This window comes from Sycon ciliatum, chromosome 1 (genome assembly GCF_964019385.1).
Source record: "Sycon ciliatum chromosome 1, ocSycCili1.1, whole genome shotgun sequence".
In the NCBI taxonomy this organism is placed as follows: Eukaryota; Metazoa; Porifera; class Calcarea; order Leucosolenida; family Sycettidae; genus Sycon; species Sycon ciliatum.
In genome coordinates this window covers 45,323,853-45,344,176 of record NC_088643.1, presented here as the reverse complement: position 1 = coordinate 45,344,176, position 20,324 = coordinate 45,323,853, and the positions used below count along the sequence as shown (strand labels likewise).

Genomic DNA, 20,324 nt, shown 5'->3' with positions numbered 1-20,324 from the left:
ATGCAGTACTACTGTATGCCATTCACGACCGCTCTAGCAAAACATTCATATCCATGTACATGTACATGACTGTACAATCATGTACATAAGCATACCATAGTATGGGGCATGGACGTGTACAGTAGATAAACACAGAAAATGTGCGATAAGACTTTCGAATAGAGGGGGGAGGTAGGGGGGTAAAGTCTATTCGAAATGCGTTACGTTTGCAAAATAAATGCGAACTTATGAGATGCTCCCTAACTGACTTGTGAAGTGTGTATCTCCCACTTCTGTAGGATAGGACGGGGTATAGCGGTAGGTTGCTCTGGTGAAGTTAGTGACCGATGCGGAGTTGTCCTTGAGCAATTAGTTGTTGCAGTTACGTTTAGAATACAGGTTTTGATGGAATTCAACTGTGACATGCACACACCTGGGGGGCGAGCCTGGCGTTGTATACAGGACAGTTGTACGTTCCATTGGTCACTTAACACTATACTTGGGTGTTGGCATGCTGTGCGTCGTCCGCTCAACTGGCAAACTTGCTCTTGCACCACTGAGATTCTCGTTTGCAACACGCCTGGATGGGGAACGAGACAACCGGTGGGTACTAGTATTCCAAAAGTGCGAGCCGGCTGACACACTCGGTTTAAAAAATCCACTGACATACCGATCGTTCGCGTCTATCTGGATTGGAGTGGCTGCGAATGCGCCAGTTACGACTTTAACACCGGCAGCTCAGTTCAAGTGCAAACCCCTGCTTTTAACATAGTTCGAGGATCCGGCTGCGTCATGCCAATTGCACCAACAATATCACAGGAACCATTCCTGGAAGACAATCGGCTTGAGAAGATCTCACGACTGTCACACTGGCCCACCAAAGCTGCCAAACACTCCGTAGCTTAGTTGTGCATATGCACGTCATTCTTCCAAGCAAGCAAGCATTTTAAATGGATGAGTAGCACATAATGCGTGTCTACACTGTCTAACCTATTCAGATACTTACAAGTATTTAGAAGTATGTCATGTATACCAATAGATACTCTTACTTAATGAAAGCACCGCCAATCTCCGCATATTTAATGTGATAGGTTGACTGGGACAGAATGAAAGAAAGCGAAGGTAAACTACGCCCGAGCAGTCATGCACTTCAGCTAGTGCTCAACATTGTCTCCTCATCAAATAACATGAACTGTGCCATGAAACTTTCTCGTTCAAGGGTGGCAGAGAGTACCTTAAGTTAAACGTTAAACAGAGAATTCGGATTGTGCACATGGCAGCTAACGTGTGGCTGTGCTCATAGCTAGCGATTGCTTCATGTTGCCAGCCAGAGAAGTGTACGGTTTCAGTGCTACTTGCTGCTATATCTGTTTGTCTGTATGTGTGTGTGTGTGTGTGTGTGTGTGTGTGTGCGTGCGCGCGTGTATGCTTAGAATAATTGAACACAATGATAATCGAATGTGCCTAGCTTACATGGCGTAGCTAGCGACACATCTGTCTGTGTTACCTAAGTTATGTACCCCTACTTGGTGAACGTTGCTATCGCTCGGACAGAAACACGGTCTATAAAGTGTGCTTAAATAGAAGTCAGGGTGCATACAGATGACTGCCCGTCAGCGGCTAGTGAATCTGCAGGTCAATTGCACGCCATATCCGAAGGCACTGGCTGCTGGAAAGCCGCCACCGCATGGTTGGACATGACTGGAGCATCTAGATTGGAGAGATGAGTTGTGTTGTTTGGGGTGGCCTCCGCATCATGCCCGCTCTCGCTGCAAGCGAAGTCTCTTGGCTCATTTCTGTGGCTTAGCTTCGATCACCATTGCTTGCTTCTGCTGCCTCTTTCTGAGTTGATTGCGATGCTCCCGGCTGTTATCGTGTCTATGCAGGCGGCTCTTTTGTTGAAGAGGGTAGTGCGGAGAGCAGAGTTCCAGGTCGCTAGCTGCTGATGGCCTGCGGCCTGGGCATGCGTTCGGGGTTATACCATTCTTTTGCCAGTGCTCGCAGCACTTGTGCATGCTCATGAGCTGCCGAGTGGTGCAGTTGCTGTCACACGCCTCGGCCATGGACACTTTCCCCAGCAGCATTGCGATTTTGAACTTCATGATGTGCTCGTACTTGCTCTGCACAAGTGGAAATTCACACGCACGCAACAAGAACAATTACTCAGATGAAATCCGGAAGCAGTTCCCAAAGGCCCCAGTATAAATGCACCAACTGCCAAGTTCATGACTCCTTCCCGGCCTCCCCCACTCCCACCGTCGCCTCACACCTCTTCCAATATTTCTCCTTCACCTCAGTTGAAGGTGTTGGAAATCGCCTTGTGCATTCACGAACAGAAGCCTGATATTTACAAGTTCAGAAGTACCAACAACAACAGGTACTGTATATTAGACTCGCATGGAGAGCCAAGGATTAAAATGGAAAAGAAAGGCCCAAAGGTTTACCGTATATTCCGGGGTGTGAGCCGCACTTTGCAACACCTAAAAGTACTCAAAATCGCCCCTGTGGCTTAGACTCCGAATGCTGGCCATGAATCAACCGGTGATATGGCGTCCCATGCATAACATGCATGTACGATGTCATTGGACTACGTTTTATATACTTTTCATGCACAGAAATCCATCATTGCAGTTGTACGATGCTTCTGTATTGTCAGCTCAGAGTCAGGGACAAACAAAGAACTTTTTGCTGGAACTTCAGTCGTGCTTCTCAGCTGTTTTTTTAATAACCATTGGTAAACGTCTTGTATGTACTAGTGCCGATCAAGTTTGGATGGCCAAAAATTCAAAATCGGACGTGCGGCTCGTACTCCGAATGCTAAAAGAGATAATTATGAGTTTTGGGCCCGAAAAGGGGGTGCGGCTTAGACCCCGGTGCGGCTAACACTGATCCCGGAACATGGTGCAGTACATGTTATCCGGGCCATAGTTTGTCCAACACTAACACATATATAAGCAAGATACTGGTGAATCTGATTGTGCAACAGTTCCCGCAACACTGCCAGGAGAAGTGGTTCGGATAGACTCTGCTATCCGATGGCAGGACTGCCAATCACTTACTCGATCGATGTGTGTTTCATTCTTTGACAGTCTTCCACTGTGCTGGTATACTTTGCGGAGCTTGTGGCGGCGCATGGCACGCTTCTTCTGGCCGGCTGCTCGCTTCCTCCTCCGACGCAAACTACAAACACCTGCGGTGCACACAATGAGCAGACCGGCCCACGTACTTAGTAACCTTAGTAACCTGCACCACTCAACAAGGCGTTTACAGTCGGTGTTTGCCCGGCCCATTTGAACACGACACCACCTTTGCTGAGGTTATACTTATTAATGTATGTTTGCTCTATATATGATGTTTGGTATTATCCATGCTGTGAATCACAGACAGGCTGGGTTCAGCTAATACAACACCAGAAGTCATGTCGATCAGTACGCTGAGCAGCAGCAACGGCAGAAAACATCATCATCATCATCATCAGCAGCAGCAGCAATGGCAGAAAACATCAGCAGCAATGACTTACTTTCAAAGGATCCCGAAAAACCGATATCAGTCGGGGGAGTACCCATTGAGATGAAATGAATCTGCACTTCACTGTGCGACAGTGTAACGACGTTGTTTGATAGATCTCCATTTAGTGCGGCAGCAAGTGTGGCTGATTGGCCAGGATTGTTACTGTACACATCAGTGTAGTCAGTGGTCCTTGTAAAACTGTTCGAATAGAAAACGACGTCAGCGGTGCATTCCGGGTTCGTTTCCCATCGGAACACAACATAGAAGTACGTATCATAGTGAAGCTGTGATGAGTTGTACTGAATGTCTGCCGGCATCTCGAATACCCTGTAGGTTAAGTCCTGTGGTGCGTTGCTTTCCACGGTCAGGCCCTGGTCAAAGTAGCTGATAGATGGATCATTCCAATGTCGATATGCTTCTCGTACATAGATATAGCTCTCCCTATAGACACAGAGAAGGAGCACACCAAACAAGTGAAGACTGTATTATAGCATTCATGCTAGCTGGCAGCATTTGGTGCATCAGCCCCGTTGTCCGTGCAAAAATGGTAGAGACTATACGGGAGCTTGTGAGCTTGCGACAAGACACTGGTCTGGGAGTTCTCGGACACGTGTGCATGCATGTCAATACAGGGAGATGCAACGGATCAGCGGGAAAGGCCCGCAGGGCAGTTGAATATGCAGTGCTGCACCTTGGACGTCATCCTGCGTCTATCCTTGTCTTCTTTCAACAGTGAATGCTCCCCCCCCCCCCCCCCATGTGCAGTGCATTGCATCCTGTAGTGTCGTGTATAAAAGCATGACCCGTATAGAAGCATGACTCGAATAGAAGCCGATTTTTTGAAGAGCGCCGGGACACAGAAGCACGATTTGAATAGAAGCATACGTCCAAGTACATGTATGTGCACCGCCACACTACATGCATGACCATTGTTATGAAATGGTCACTGATCTTGTGCATTGTGATTACATTTCACTGCACTGTGCAGTGTAGACTGAAGATTTTGACGTCATGTTTTGAATAGAAGCATAACTTTAATGGAAGCATGGTTTGAACCCCGGCTTATACGGCCGTAAGCATCTGCTTTTATACGCGACATAACGGTAGTTTTATAAACTACTTGAACTACACCAACTATGCAAGCAGATGTGTATTGCCTACTGCTCAGTGAGCTATCGTCTGAGTCTTGTGTCACCGCTTGTAGGCATCTGTAGTCTGCTTTGCTTTTTGCAACCACAAATCATCTGTGGCATCCAGAAGTTAGTGAGCAACACGTGCGAGTCCCCAATTGGCGCAGGCTACTTGAATACCCCCCCCCCCCCCCCAACACTATTCCCTATGACCCCCGGCCCACGCCGGCATCAGCTACCTTGCCGCGGTTTCAGTTCCCTTGATGCTAGCCACTCGGGCCTTCGAGGCTTTCTATAACATTTTTTGGGGTACTCAGACATCTCACTACTCCCCCCCCCCCCCCCGGAAAAAATGAAATGATCGCCTTGGCTTCCACACCCTCCCACTCCATACTAAAACAAGGGCGTAAGGGATGAATCACACTGACTTACCCAAACTCGGCCGCTCCAATCAGCAACAATAGCAAGGCGTTCAGTAGCATTCGACCTCGGCCACTCGCGCCCGGCAGCAGCCATGCACTTCCTCTCGTCTCAATCAGCCACGGATTGGCCATGGTCACGGCTGCTGCTGCTGTCCAGTGAAACTACTTGCTGTGCGTGTTCCGATGAACCTGCTGTACGCCAGCACACAGACATTATTCCGCACATGTACAGTGCGTGCCGAACAACAGCAGAGTTGTCAATTGTCAACAACTGCGGACCGAGATAAAGAAGTTTCTGCATGATTGAGGACAGGGCGGGCTGGTCCGGTCAAGCCAATTGGAACTTGAGCAGAAGCGGACAGCCATTTGCTTTGCAACGTAAACAAGGTCCTGATGACCTGGATGCAAAAACAATCTAGCTACATGCAACAAGCCTACAAAGGTTCTGCACGATTCCTTATAATATGCTCTTCATGCAGAAGCAGCAATGTTGGTCCAAGCCGCCGCTAAAAATTCCCAGATGGCCCGAGTCGTGACGGTTTCGAACTCCGAGCAAGCCGTTTACAGACTAGTAGCCCTAAGGGTGGACAGATCACCCGCTGAGCTGCCTGCAACCATCAATTGTTGTCAACAACAATGAAAACAACACCTCAGGATCTAGGACTGCCTTATCTCTCATTCTGCCCGACCGGTACAGGCGGAATGGACGCTGTTTGTGTCTGTCTGATCTACATCAGGTACTTACCAATCATTCAACGCTATCCACACCTCAATCGCTGAAGGTTTGGCTCGTGGTCTTTCGAAGTTATCCAACTCAGCTGAACTTGAACTGATTACTAGTCCTGACGACTTCAACCTGGCCGAGGGACGTACACTAGGATTCACCTTTCCACTTGATCCCTTGTTTAATAGAATTGCCGTGCCTAAGCATCTCTGATAGACTGATAGCTCGCTGCCAAGCCTACACTACCCTTGCACTCCCCGCGTATTTCCCGCAACGAAAGGTAGTGAGATTTGCTAGCCCCGGCCCTTCTGTCTGCTGCCATTGAGGCGGGGGGATAGGTAGCTGTACCCCTGGCCCCACATTGCAGTGTGTATTCATCAGGCGAGCTCAAAGAGCGAGGCGGATGTGTGTGAGCTGCACGTTCGAGGCCGAATCGCCACACAATTGCTCTAGTGTTCAGCGCAGGACTTGACAAGTAGTCGTATTTGCCCGAGGGAAAGCAGACCCCGGGGTCACACGGCTATGATCTCCCAGCAGCCGCGCAACGTGAAGGAATGTGTCCGGTGTCCACATCACGCGACGCAAGTGCACGGCACTGGATTGACGCCAAATTCGCCGAGGAGACTCATAGAGCCGTGTCTGAAATACAGGCGTCTGCGCGTGGCGTAGGAAGGTGCAGGACTAGGCTGCGCGTCTCAGACAGGACTACGGCCGTATACGGGTGCTTCATGCACCTTTCTTCATGCACTGACAGTCTATTGCACTGATCTGCCATCAAAGATCAGTCAATAATCATCGCCTGCCTATCACTGTGTCAGTTCAGTAAAATCCGAGCACCGGTTCACGAGACACAAACTGTACATGTAGATCTACAAGTAGTTGTGGATTGCTAGTGATGTACGAAAGACGAATTCTAGACATCGCAGAAACGTTTTTTTTGCTCCATCACTTGTACTGGCTGTAGTTCCGGATGTAAGCCTCGAGTATCAGCGGCTAGCAGTCTTGAGGTCAGTTTTCGACTGTTTGACACTGGTGAAGAGCACCGTTCAAGCTGATCGAAGACCAAGAATGATATACAACGGCAATCCGCTTTAGGGAGGGTTGATCCGCGACCACCACGTATTAGATCACGAAGTTTCAAGCGTCAGCAGGGACGAGACGTCCACACGGTTCAGAAGATCTAGTGTTTCGTGTGCGTGCGCATTACAAAGTGCTTCGATTTCCAGAGGCAAATCTTAGCTTTTGCTGTCTCTTTGGCGAAAAAGCGAAGGGGCTGAGTCTGAGAGTGGGTAATGAAGCGGAGAAGGAAAGAGTTTACGCCGTGGTATCCACGTGACAAATCAAGGCCGGCCGACACCGCTCACCCTTCTCTTTTTGGCAGGAAGGACAACGAAACGCTGCTCGTTCGATAATTTTCCGAACGTCTTTTTCCCTTTTGTATTGACCCTTCTTGTCACTAGTAGCAGTAATGCAGCCTCACGGGACAATGATTCGCCATGGAAAGACCACCCAAGTGGCGGTGCGCAGCAGCACAGCAGATCCCATCTGCAGCCAGGCCATAGCATGCACGCGGCCAGGAGGAGACGCAGCCAGGAACTGTAAACATGAAATCCGCATACTCCATACCATACCCTTGGGTGCCAGCAGCCTTGCCAAGCCAGGCCAGGCACAGGCCATGGTGCCAAGAACCGTCCTCTCGTCGACCGTTTCCAAGACTAAAATATCCGCCAGCAGCTCGGCCGGGCACTGTCCAGTATGCAGGATTGCAATTGCCTTATTGGCTCTCCCGCCGTAGATCATCAACATGCCGCGGATGCATGCGCTCGTGCAGTGCAGTGGTGAAGGTGTCCTCAGTCGCACTGCCTGCAGCTGACTTGTAGATTGTTTCTAGAAGATACTAAGGCTATCAGGATTACTCTACGGTTAGATGTGTTACCACTACTCTCTAACCCAGGCCCAGGCAGGGACAGTATGCTCCTGTGCAGGAAAAGCAAGCTATGATGGTGCCAGGCGTTCTCCTAAGTCTGCCATGCTCCGTTGCAGGCAAAGCAAGCACTCGCTATGGTACTACCAGGCTCTTTCCAACGTCTGCTGATCGTCTTCATGCGTCAAGGGCATTGCGGTTACAGGTCTGGACTGACAGCTTCCACGAATTGAAAATCACAATAATTATAATCACGTTCTCTCTCTCCAGGGCTTGCGTGCTGGTGCAAGTCACCGGTGCAATAGCCAGGAGACGTGCGTGTGTATGCATTCCTCCAGCAAGGTGCATGTCCGTTCACAATAGGCACACGTACAATGTACCTTGTATGCGTAGCCATGCCAGCTTGCTTGCACGTGCTGGTGCCTGTGATTGGTCCTTAACCCGGAGCCACTAGTAACAACCAGCATTGTGAAGTAAGTTCAGCATCTTGTGGTGGTGCATGTGAAAGTATGCAAGCTGTTTAAACGTGCCAAGTGAAGTTCACCAGCAGGACATTGGATTTGTGATTCCCTCTTGGACAATGAACTCGTCACAGCAAGTCAGGTCCAGATGGTGGATGCTAAGGAGCCTTCTTGCAGCAGCCGACTGTTTCTCTAAGCCCTCCCCCTCTCTCTCTCACGGGTAGTGCAGGTGCCCAGGGCCAAAGAAACCCGACCCCTTCATAGCAATCCGTACCGTTTTTTGCCCATTTCCACTTGGGCATGTACTGCATGCGTGACAGGCCAAAGAACGGAAAGGCCAGGCGCTCGCTCTTGCATTTGTCTACGCGGCCATGTGGCGCCGTGTCGGATTTCCTGCACCCCCGACTGCAGTATACTACATCTATTATTGCTGTTTTTAGTCTCACGACTGACACATAAACATGAGCGTAGACCTGCCAAAAAGTTGAACACACCACAGTGCAATGCACAGTTACTGCATGACTGTGTCAGTGTGTGTTATTGTTTTAGTGAGTTACATGTACATGTACTTAGTTGTAAATGGACATCCGTTCACATGCTGCTCGTATCATCCATGCCATGGCATTATGGCGCTGGTATCTGCTGATGCCCAGTGCAGTGTAGTAGTGAGGTGGAGTCTGAGGGAAAGGTACAGGTCACGTACACACATGCACACATACCCGCATGCTATGTTCGTCGTATGACCTGTAGTTATGACTGTATCGTCGTCATCCAGGGCGTGCATGGATCCGGATTCCTGTCCCAGCAAACGTCGCAGCTTCAGCGGAATAATATTTTAATTATGTATGACTTTAGTGACAATATTCACGGCATGCTGCGAAAGAGTGGTCGACTGAACCGCGACGCCCAGTGTTTGGCATGGACTGCATTCCAATTATGTACCCGGACTTTCCCTCTCTGAAACTGGAGACGCATTGCTTTACGTAACGGCGTTCCAACGCAGCTCCATCAACACGCACCGTGGGTACGCAGTATGAAGACCATCTGGTCTCTTTATCTCTTGCATTCGACTCTCTCATGCCAACGCCCTGATCGCCGGTCATTATCCGCCTCATAGCCGTCTTCAACAACAACAACAACAGCAGGAAAACGATTCCGAATTTCGAGAAGGTCTACTCCTGCCAAGCGACACACAACCTACAGGCTATTACGGCAAGGTACTGTTTGGGATTACGGGGCCGCGAGCGGACAGCATAACAATCGGGTAGTCGCAGCATATGTTACCTGCGTTCACGGCCTATCGATCATGGACATGTCGACAATGCACCTTTTCCCGCAAACAATGACAACTGCAGTATGTACGTTGGCGGCCGGCCGTTCGAGCCACGGAATGCCTGACTCAATACCCCGACTGGAAGGAGTGGGTAAACAAGAACTTTGCTTCACCCCCACTCGCATCCCAAGGTAGCAAGTTAGTACACTGTGAGTCGGGTGTCTCAATCTCCACTGGCAGTAGTATTGTCATGCGTAGGTCTATGGCTTGCTACATGTTGTTGAGTAGTCAACATCATTCTTGTGTTTGGACTGGCTGTTTTGGGATCCTTGCTTTTGAACACGCGCCCACCGGAGGCGGTCTGAGAGTCTGATGAAGAACCAGAGGTGCACAAGGTGACATAGAGTATGCGTGCTTGTCAACACCTTGTATCAAGGCACGATTTGCATCACCCGAAGATGCACGTCTGCTGAGATAGAGACATTCCAGCAATATCAGCTGTGTAATGCTAACCCTCCAGTCGCTCAGTCGAAACAGGAATTGAGCGCGTTATGTCGTCGCAAAATACTTGATGTACATGTCGCTTGCTATCGTCTGCTATAATTTTGTGTACTAATCCTTCTAGCAGTTCTACCTTCTTTTTGAGGATAGTTGGTAACTGACACAAGAGTCGGAAAGATATCCGTTTTCGCAATACGTGTGCATAGAATATTAGCTAATAGTCAGGATCACTTCACAGAGTCTCTTTTGTCTATGTCTACACTGCTTCGTAACGTTAAGCAGAACTGTAGGTCGCACTAGGCTATAGGGTGTTCTGTGATGTGCAGCCCGGCTAGAGTGGCAACAGACTGGAGAGCGGTTCTCACAAAGCTTTCTCGGCATCTATCTATACACAATCCGCGATTCTAAATGTACATTAATTTGAATACCTTTCCACGCCATGCAGGGGTTGCATGACGTCGTGATATCGGAGCAGGGATCACAATAGCACAATAGTCGAGGATTTCTCGAACTGCTCGATTCTCATTGGGCAGTGCGTGGACATCATCCAACGAGGGGTGGGGATTGTAGCCACAGGGGGAGAGGACAAACCCAGTCATGATAGCCCATATTAGTATTCTTTGTTTTGCTTTGAGGTTTTACTCGGTTCACTTTTCACGAGTTTCATTCGCTAGTAAAAGAGGCGTTTACCTTTTAGGGCATGGCACTAAATGAACTTCTTTTGAAGTATCTTGGTATCCTATGAAAGATTGCAGAATGCTAACGACTCATCAAGACTCGTTTACTGATCTGCAAGCACGTAAGAGTATGGTGACAATATGAAGGGTCAGCTGGGGCATTGCCTACATGACACCGAGTGTATCCCAACCTGTGGCATGGTAACCGTCGCCTGCGGTGCAGTTGGAAGTAACTGGCTGGGGCTTGAGGGAAGTTTGTTCGCTAACACTCTCATGCACGTACAATGTACGTGTACATTGTACGTACATGCTGCGCTTCTATTGACCGCAGAAGATCAAATCGTGAAGTAACTTAGTTGGTCTAATTGTGAGATCAGTGCATGAGCATGTCGTCCAACCACTCGCGTCACCTGCTATTGCACAGTCATAGCGGTATAGTATACTGTATTTCCAACGAGGAGCTGCGATCTCCTCCCGCTAGCTATGGCCGCGGGTGCACTCATGCTTACGTAGCCGTAGGGCGTCCGGGACGTACAGTAACATGTACATAGCTGTACTATTGCGATAGTAACGAGTCAGAAAGTCACAGGGTACTACGCTCTAGCTCTGCCCATTATGAGCATTTGAGCACTACGAGTATAGCAGGTTAGGGCGCACTGCCTCTTTGAGTCGGAAAGTCACAACAGAATCATGGTGCATGCCATTGAACTTACCTTCTTTGGGACCCGCCTCACTCTCCCCACAATAGATTGGCGTGTTGAATGCTGGAAATTCCCAAAGTCGAGGACGACGACGACAACGGCGACCTTCTGGTTGGTCCAGGACGATTTCACAAATACCGGTTGTGGTAGATTTTACTCTGTCCACAACTGATGAACCTCTTCTGAGTCTTCTCCCATATGGGAGGATCGCGGTTTATATACTGATGGGAGTGCATTTGGGGATGTCTTAAGAGATTTCACTCGTTTACATCTGTCTGGATCTGGGAAATACTTGTAGTGTCAACACTAAGCAGCTGGTCTGTGGTGTTTCACTTCACGTTTGGGACATGGAGAGAGTGAGGGAGAGGTGTATGCATAGCGACTTCATTGTTGGCACTCAGTGCTGACCAGGGAGGACTAAAAAACCTGTTTAGTACTCCCTGGTGCTGACACGGTCTAGACGCGTCTGGGGACTCTACTGCAGATCAGGTTACTCGTACGTACATGTACAGTGTAGCTAGCGGTGACGTTCGGCAGCACATCACGTCGTCCACACCCGTACACAAGGCACGGAATTACATCCTTCGAGAATATCACGTCTGCTGGGAACAATTTCCACAGCTCTATCGACGAGAGGAATGCTAGCGCTTCGCAGAAACACCACAACACGATAGAACAAAATGATGGACTCGCACCCATTCGTAGGGTAATAGCATCGTAGTTTATTGGCAGTGTACGGGGACGATCTGCGCCTGTTTGTCATCGTCTGGCCAGACGATATTACCTTTTGCCTTCCCCTCAACATGCAACTGGCCCCTCAACATGCAACTGGGCTTAGAAGAGTTTTAAAACAGTATTCTGTGGGGGTTTGACAGCCCTCTCCTAAACACATAGCTGTGTAGTGATATTATGAGGTCAGGATTCTTTTCGTCATTCCCTGCCTAATGCAGATGATCCATTTGTCGATCGTCTCTGCAACTGCAAACCGCGGCGTCAATGTGACAAAGTCTACCCCCCCCCACACACACACACAGCTATTTTCACCTTCTCTTTATTAGGTCTTGAACCCGTAAGAAAGGTAGATCTACACATTGTGGTCACTCAATAATCTCCTTTTCTCTTTCTCCCTCTCTGTCTCTGCACATCTCTTTCCCTCTGTCTCTCTCACTTCCACATACAAATACACACGCACACCATACACACACACACACACACACACACACACACACACACACACACACACACACACACACACACACACACACACACACACACACACACACACATACACACACACACTCTGCCTCTGTCTTCCTCTCGTTTCCTCCCCCTCTTCTCTCTCTCTCTCTCTCTCTCTCTCTCTCTCTTTCTTTCTTTCTCTCTCTTTCTCTCTCTCTCTCTCTCTCTCTCTCTCTCTCTCTCTCTCTCACACACACACACACACACACACACACACACACACACACACACACACACACACACACACATACACACACACACACACATACTTGTACTTCTACTTGCTCACTGCCACAACATGACACACACACACACACACTTGTACTTGCTCACTGCCACAACTGGTCACGTGGGTCTCCCCGAGAGAGAGGAGAGAGACTCAAAAGGAATCTTGGAAAGATGACTCAATTGGCTATTGAACCGACCAACGGCCGACACCCCCCTGAAATCCCCAAACTTTGGGTGGACTTGGAAAATGATCCCACTTATGGGCTCACAACACCGCAGTACGTGGGTGAGGACAAGGTGCAGAAAAGGATTGACGGCATTAGGGTATCCGTCCCGGGATCCAACTGCAGTTACCCCTGCCCCCAGTGAAGGTAATACTTGCTACTAGGGTGGGTGGCTAAATCAGAGTGGATCTGATATAAGCTTCACTAGCAGCATTGATTACACAAGAGTTAATCTAGCCAGAAGCAATCCATGGATAACAGGTATGTATACTTCAAATAGCAAGTATATGAACCCTGAAACCAACAAAGGTGGCAGGTACAACAACACACCTTCAAGCAGGCGAGCCTGTTGGCAACAGACCCAACACTATCTGGCATAAGTGTACCCACCAACCGAACTAGCTGGCACACACACATGCACACACACACACACACACACTCTGTCTCCCTCTCGTCTCTCTCTCTCTCGTCTCTCTCTCTCTCTCTCTCTCTCTCTCCTTGCCTCCCTCCCTTCCTCCCTCCCTCCCTCCTTCCCTCTCTCGCTCCACAATACGCATGATGGCGGTAGTTCATCAAGTGGCCAGCTGTAACGAATCGCCACTGCATCACGAAAGGCAGACTTTCATCAGGACGAATTCACAGGAGGACAGCGGCTTTGCCGTAAGCCAACTTCCAACATCAGCATCGCTGAATGTTTCTATCAAAACACGCTGAGGGCTTTAACGTTGGGATAACATCATCCAGTGGCCTGTACCAGGAATCCAACCCCGGATGATTTGGATATGGTAACTCCACTTAGGTACTCTTCATGCCACGAACAAATGCGGAATATGCGGCATGGGGCTGTGTGAGCGAGATGTCGGCCAGAAAGCTCATCTCCCGCACCCAATTCGCAATGTGTCTGAAATGAGTCTCGGCAATGAACGATGACTGGCCAACAGAACCTCTCCTAGGAACCTCACTCCACCAGTTGAACTGTTCGTATAACAACACCAGTAGAACCGAAGACATTAGCGGCCGCCTGCTCCAAGTCCGGGTTGACAAGAAGTGTCGTCTTTGAGGCAATGGGGAAATAACCATACTGACACTGGTCAAATGCCAGACAAAGCCAATCAGAACTAATACACGTTTGTCATCCTACCACCAACCTCGCAGTCCTCCGCGTACCAGCGCTGGCTGGGGGGATGATTATGGGTGGTCACTTGACAGGCGTTGGATCATACTGTAGTGTTCGTACTGGCCATTAGCCCTATTATTCATAGGGCTAATGGCCAGTACGAACAGTGCCATGGCCAAAGGGTCGCCCTGGCAAGTGCCCTCTCGAGACAAGATCCTGCCACCACCCGGTTACGGGTAGAAACAACTGAATCCCAGTGCCATTACGTGTTGTGGAAGATTGTAGATACAGCAGGGTTACGTTTTCTTGTTTTTAAATTTCGGCCAGTCGGCTACTATCATTTTCGTCTTGGGGGTTAGACAAGGGAAGTAGCCATGTAGGGGCGTTAGCCCGCCGTTACGGTTACTTAAACTCTTTGCTACTACTGTACTAGTAGTAGCAAGAGTACATGAAAATGGTTTTCATGTACTCTTGCAGTACTAGTACTGTAGTTGCTGGTTTAAGTCCTGCCTGGGACAGTGGGAGCGGTTTTCCAGCCGTGCTGCTGGTGCTACTACTGGTACTAGTACCCACATTTTTTCTCTACAAAATCCACATAGTTATCTCCAGACACTGGGGTGAATATTATTGGAGTGTGTTGGCGGGGCCCATTATATTGCTCAGCCGACCAGAGGTCTCGGCTTCATAGCTCGATGGACGCACCAATACATGCTCCTCCTAATATCGTCTGTTCTTCTTTTCTCTCCTTCTCCTCCTAACACTGTCTTTCCTATTTTCCCCTTGTACGTACATAATACATGTACCTGTCACTCCTTTCATTTTCTCATTTTTTCTTTTTTTGGTGCGTTTTATGTCCCCGTGACGCCGAGACCTCAGGTCGGCTGAGGGCAAAACGCCTCACCATCACTATGCTCCCACTATGCAATTTTTTGTCTTTGTCTAGGTCGTCTGTGAGCTGTGATCATTGTAAAAAAAACAAAACAAAAACAACCAAAGCCTTTGGTTGTTTTTTGTTGTTTTTTGTTTTTTACCCGATCTCCCTTTGGCAAAGGGAGATCGGGTTGGGTCTTGGGAGGATAATGCAACTGGGAACTAACTAACTTGTGGCCAGGCACAGGGGTACTGTACTAACTAGTCCATGGTGTTTCAGAACACAGTGGTCCTCCGCCTTGTATACATGTAACATGTGTCTCCGCTCGTATTTTCGACAAACGGCATAATTACATGTATGTGGCACGGAGTGCTCTCGTGCATTGAAGACCAGTACCCTGTTGTGGTGGCGCAGCTACGCTGCAAACTTGCATTTGTTTTGCTGAGATGGTCAATCCCGTGCCTCCGTGGTTGCAGAGCGCCTTACTTGCGGAAGAGAATAGGCCCATCTTTTCTCGACCGATGTCGCCTTTTGTCCATATAGCCGCCTTCGTTATTCATATGTTGGCCTATTTAATATTGGCATGCTCTGCGGATTTGTAGGCATTCTAGGCAATTAATTTAAATATTCTCCTGCAAAGTATTTTGTAGGTGCGTGACTACTACGTCATGTACTACAATTGGTACATGACTTAATAATAGCCGTCTGGCAAGGTACAATAACCTTTTTTTCTTTTTTCTTTTTTCTTTTAATGGCTTTCTCTTCTACCTCGAATGGTTTACAATCTGTATCACAATAATATTTGTGGGTTCAGCAATAAAGGATGTGTAACATGTGTCATGTACCTACAGTGCATTTCAAAACTATAGACGCGTAGGGTTTTTGAAATATTTCAAATTTGGCTGGAACTTTTTGAGAATAGTTTTCGGAATATTGCTCAGGATCGCTCCACAATTACTCTCATATAGTTTCTAAAGGATTGGGTAACAGACGCCCAATTTGGAAAAATTATGCACAAAGTGATCACAGATTTTATGTGGTATAGATGCTGGCATAACGGTTTTTGCCTAGGTACGCGTCTATAGTTTTGAAATGGACTGTACTTGAAGCCTTGTACACTGTTATGTGTGTAGGTAACACACCGACCTGAAATTGCCTGAATAGAGCCAAACTCTGCCCAAACTAAACAATAAGTAACACACTCATACATAGTACATGTACATGTACATGTACATGTACATGTGCCGGTAGCCAGGTACTAGGTGTGTGCAAGGATCACTTTTTAAAAACAACAGGATCACGTCTACAGCCACACACGTACCGGTACAACGGTCGTCCAAGAGTTGGCAAGACGGCAAGAGTATGTCCTCTTGACCAAGAGTACATACCTAAGTTACTTGAACTAATTACTTCAAGTGTCACGCATTTCAGCGATCATCGATCATCAGACAGCAGCTTTTGGCATTCACTGCTAATTATATACATGTAAGTTGTCTGATGAGATACTGCTCTGCACATAATGTCATTAACCAAATTTTGTGCATTGAGCACTCTGCAGGCTTCGAGCTGCCTCGACCAGCCTTGTTTGTAATCCCAGGCCAGGGTTACAATACTCCTGAGAATTCCCAGATTGCCTAGATCATAGAGTGCTCTACACCACAAGGATGGAGGGATAATTGCCACAAAGGCAGAAGACTCGGAACAGAGACAACCGGCTAGGTCAACATAATTATGATTGTACGAGTCACTTCCGAACTGCCATGAATGCATGATCTTCATCATTTGTGAGAACCTGGCATTCTCCTGCCTGTGAAGTAAAAAACGACACCACCAACAACAACAACAATGCCCGTATTGATGGCCCGGGCGCCCGGGCCGGGCATCAGAAAAGCTAAAAACCAACGCCCGGCATGCATGCACGTGTATAAAGTCTACAGTCATGTGCAATTTAGGCCCAGACAGATCCTGCCGGCAATTCTTTCGGCAAAATATCGAAGAATTTAAAGAGCGGAAATTGCCGGCAAAATCGGAGCAAAATATCGAGATGTTGGGTAAAATCGATGCCAGATACTTGGATTTCCTTCTGCCTTGTTTCTTACTCGTTCAGCAGGACACACTGTGCCAGGACGAGATCATGTCACCGTATCACTGGGATTCACTGTGGATCGACATGATTTTGGAAGAACTCAGGGACACGTGCGTGGAAACCAGTGTTGAGAAACCGACCCTGCGATTTTATGAAACGTTGTACGGGATTGTACGGGAAGTGGATAAAATACACGTTATTCCGGAGCAAAATGGAGCAAAATATCGAGTTTTGCAAGGCTCGGCAAAATATCGAAGATTTCGCAGCAACATTTTGCGGCAAAATGTCGAGGCGATCGCGAGCGGAGCAGAATCTGTCTAGAACTACAGTCCATTCATAAAAAGATGGGTCCTGGCTCTGGCGAGCTCCCGTATTTGGCGATTTTTCGTGATTTCATCGTACACAGTGCAGTGCTGCGAACTTTGAAATTTGAAAAAGGGTCCAAAAAGGGTGCCTGAACTGGGGTTCGAACCGCAGAATGCACTGTTGCAGGCGGGGTCAAACGGCCTGGATTTTGATGGTTTTTCCCAATTCAGTGCTTTTGGGGCAAAACCTGGCCGAAATCCTATTCTTGCTATGGCTTGCTTTTTGGACAAAAAAACTTCAGAAACATAATTGGAAGAGGATTCCATATGGGATTGCAGAAAAACATTCTAAAAAAACTCAACGTTTGACCCATTTATGGCCAAAAGCTAGAAGTTCATTTATTTCTGAATGGACTGTAGTAGAAGTGAGTCTAGTCTGGGCCATGGCGCCAGTAATCATGGTTATGACTAATGATTATGTGCATGCCATGCCATGCCACCGCGGTATTCGAAAACATGAACATCACTCACTTTTGATTCTCTGTCGACACGTACATATGACACTGTACACCACTGTGTTTCTTTCGTTTGCTTCTTTTGCCTAGCCATTGACTCACAAGTTTGTGGCTCTCGTCACTGTAGAAATACTACCAGGTTGAATACAGCTGCTAATACAGTAATAGCTTAGCCTTACGAAAGCCCGGAGTCAAAACAGGCCTGAGCTGAGCTGTTTACTTTCATTGAGTATTCCCTGAGTATATTCAACAATGCTGTCTTATTCAGGCGCTGTTGTGAGGGGAATAGCATCGTCGCTGCCTGCCAATGCATTGCGAATGAGCGATCCTGGAGAGAAGCTGGATCTGGACAAAGCCAACCAGGAGCACAGGGCATACGTGGCCGCTCTTCAAAACACACTGGGAGCTGAGAACGTTCACGTGCTGGATGCTGATGATAAGTATCCTGACTGTGTGTTTGTAGAGGACCCAGTGGTAGTGTGCAATGGCGTAGCGCTGATGACGCGGCCAGGACACACGTCCAGGCGAGGTGAAGGCGATGCTTTTCTGCCATTGTTCGAACGCTTGGGAATCAAGACGGTAGTCATGGAGGAGCCGGCTTGCATGGATGGTGGGGATGTGCTCTTCACTGGCAGCGAGTTTTTCGTCGGCCTTTCGAAGCGCACCAACCAGGCTGGGATCGATGTGCTGGCAGCAACATTTCCATCACATCCTGTGCATGCAGTCCCTGTTGAAGCAGGCCTGCACCTCAAGTCTATGATGTCAATGGCTGCACCGGGCACGATTGCCATTGGCTGCAGTGGAGCGGCCCAGTCGGCGAAGCAGCTCGTATCCGCCAAGGCCACCTCGTCATACACATTCCTAGAGTTTGCCGACGACCTGGCAGCCAACGTGGTCCACGTGAACGGCAAGATTTTGCACGTTCCAGCGGCGAGCTTTGAGCGTAGCCGTGCTGCACTGGCGGAGCTCGGCAAGCTGGGCGAAACCGTGCAGCTGTGCAACGAAGAGTTGAACAAGGTGGACGGTGCACTGACCTGCTGCTCAGTGTTACTGGCATAGACCCCGTCTGGTGAGATACTTCACCGCTGGACATCACAAGCTTCGTGTACGGGTGGTGACAGGCTTCGGTGGTTGTGCTGTGTTCTACAGACCCCCGGTCGCCTCTGTAAAACAAATGTGTGCATTAGGGTGGCGGGGGTACAAGAAATGTGCAGTGAGAAAGCACTGGTTGACTGCAGTCCTGAATGACAAGTGAGATCAGAAGGTCCCGGTATGAACTGGTTTTCTGGCTAGTTCTCCAACAACCTTTCGACTTCATGTTCTGTATTGAGTTAGCTTCCACAGCATAGCACCACCGGTGCTACAGAGGGGCTGTACGTACATGTACACCACTGCGATTCTTGATCGAGAAGTCAAATGCCAGATTGGATTTTCAACATTTCCGAATCCTTAGAAAGAGAAATCGCTTGCTTTTGGCCCTCGGTTTCTTTGAGTTTTTTTAACAGACAAGGTTGCGGAGAGTGGTCCATGCTTCCACGGTTTTACATTCTAGTTCAATTTTTTTAATGCAGGTTTCTATGTGACATTTTTAACTGGCTGGCTCAGCTCTCGAGAACTGCTTGTAGTTATTTTCTGTGTCTTTGTGTCCCTCCCATCTACATGTACCGTAAAGTACCGCCAGAGCGCCCCACCATCTCGTCCTTTCGTGGCCGCCTTGTGGAGGTGGATTCCTGTCTGTAGGTCATACGACACGGACCTTGTACAAACATTGCACATTGTGCAGTCAATCCGTACCCAGTTTACCTTCGAGCTCCACATAAAAGCATACCAAGTGTGACCTTAGTACACGAAGGTTCTCACATCGTACAAACTTAGTAGCAATCTGCCATACGATTTTCTTCCCTTGGCTCTAAAATCAAGGTGGGGCGCTCTCGCGAGACGGGGCGCTCTGGCGGTACTTTACGGTACATGTATCTGTGACCTCCAGCATTGGGAGGTTTGTCTCTGACTTGCTGGGCTCGTTCAAGTAATTTATCGGCGGGCATGGCCACTATGTATATCACTTACAATATAGGTGAGTCGGTTGTTCACTGACTGTGTTATGAATCTCGTCATCTACGCCTTCTAGTACGGTGTCAGTTGTGCAGAGACTAGAGAGTGCAGTGGGGGGGGGGGGGGGGGGGGCAGAGGGAAAGTGCCCAGGTTGGGGTATGAGCGTGAGGATACGAGAGGTGCAGCGCATACTTTTGTCAAAGTAATAGTAATAGTTACGGACCTTGTCATGTCCTCATCCGCAGCATAATTATTATACTGGAATGTACCGTGCCACATTTTGAAGCATTTCGACCCACGGAGAACCGACACAAAAAAGTAAACTATCGTGTACGTGTGAGTTCCCTCTGGTGGTCACTAACACTCGGTAAGTCCAGCAAAAACA

At 48.4% G+C, this 20,324-nt stretch overlaps 2 protein-coding genes across 5 annotated transcripts; one reads left to right on the top strand and one right to left on the bottom strand.

The window, feature by feature from the left end:
- Positions 1-877: 877 nt before the first annotated feature.
- LOC135828351 (uncharacterized) lies at positions 878-11,483 on the bottom strand. 4 transcript variants are annotated; one of them, XM_065340818.1, is made up of 5 exons: positions 11,315-11,483; positions 5,052-5,233; positions 3,500-3,930; positions 3,039-3,169; positions 878-2,099 (listed from the first exon to the last, which is right to left on the bottom strand). In XM_065340818.1, the coding sequence occupies exons 2-5, from the start codon at positions 5,171-5,173 to the stop codon at positions 1,770-1,772; spliced, it is 1,014 nt and encodes a 337-aa protein (XP_065196890.1). In that variant the 5' UTR covers positions 5,174-5,233; positions 11,315-11,483; the 3' UTR covers positions 878-1,769. The 4 variants fall into 4 exon arrangements, with proteins under 4 accessions (XP_065196890.1, XP_065196897.1, XP_065196885.1 ...); XM_065340825.1 differs by having other exon boundaries at positions 5,052-5,230; XM_065340813.1 differs by lacking the exon at positions 11,315-11,483 and adding an exon at positions 5,787-6,076 and having other exon boundaries at positions 5,052-5,230.
- Positions 11,484-17,884: 6,401 nt separating this feature from the next.
- LOC135828344 (N(G),N(G)-dimethylarginine dimethylaminohydrolase 1-like) lies at positions 17,885-20,005 on the top strand. The gene has a single exon (XM_065340794.1). The coding sequence runs from the start codon at positions 18,140-18,142 to the stop codon at positions 18,944-18,946; it is 807 nt and encodes a 268-aa protein (XP_065196866.1). The 5' UTR covers positions 17,885-18,139; the 3' UTR covers positions 18,947-20,005.
- Positions 20,006-20,324: the final 319 nt, after the last annotated feature.

Bases quoted from the DNA above. Each gene is read 5' to 3' on its own strand.
- LOC135828351 (XM_065340818.1), bottom strand. From the start codon at position 5,173: ATGGCCAATCCGTGGCTGATTGAGACGAGAGGAAGTGCATGGCTGCTG. The intron at 3,931-5,051 runs GTAAGTCAGTGT...CTGTGTCTATAG, and splicing joins ATTGGAGCGGCCGAGTTTGG to GGAGAGCTATATCTATGTAC. The intron at 3,170-3,499 runs GTAAGTCATTGC...TGTGCACCGCAG, and splicing joins TTTTTCGGGATCCTTTGAAA to GTGTTTGTAGTTTGCGTCGG.
- LOC135828344 (XM_065340794.1), top strand. From the start codon at position 18,140: ATGCTGTCTTATTCAGGCGCTGTTGTGAGGGGAATAGCATCGTCGCTG.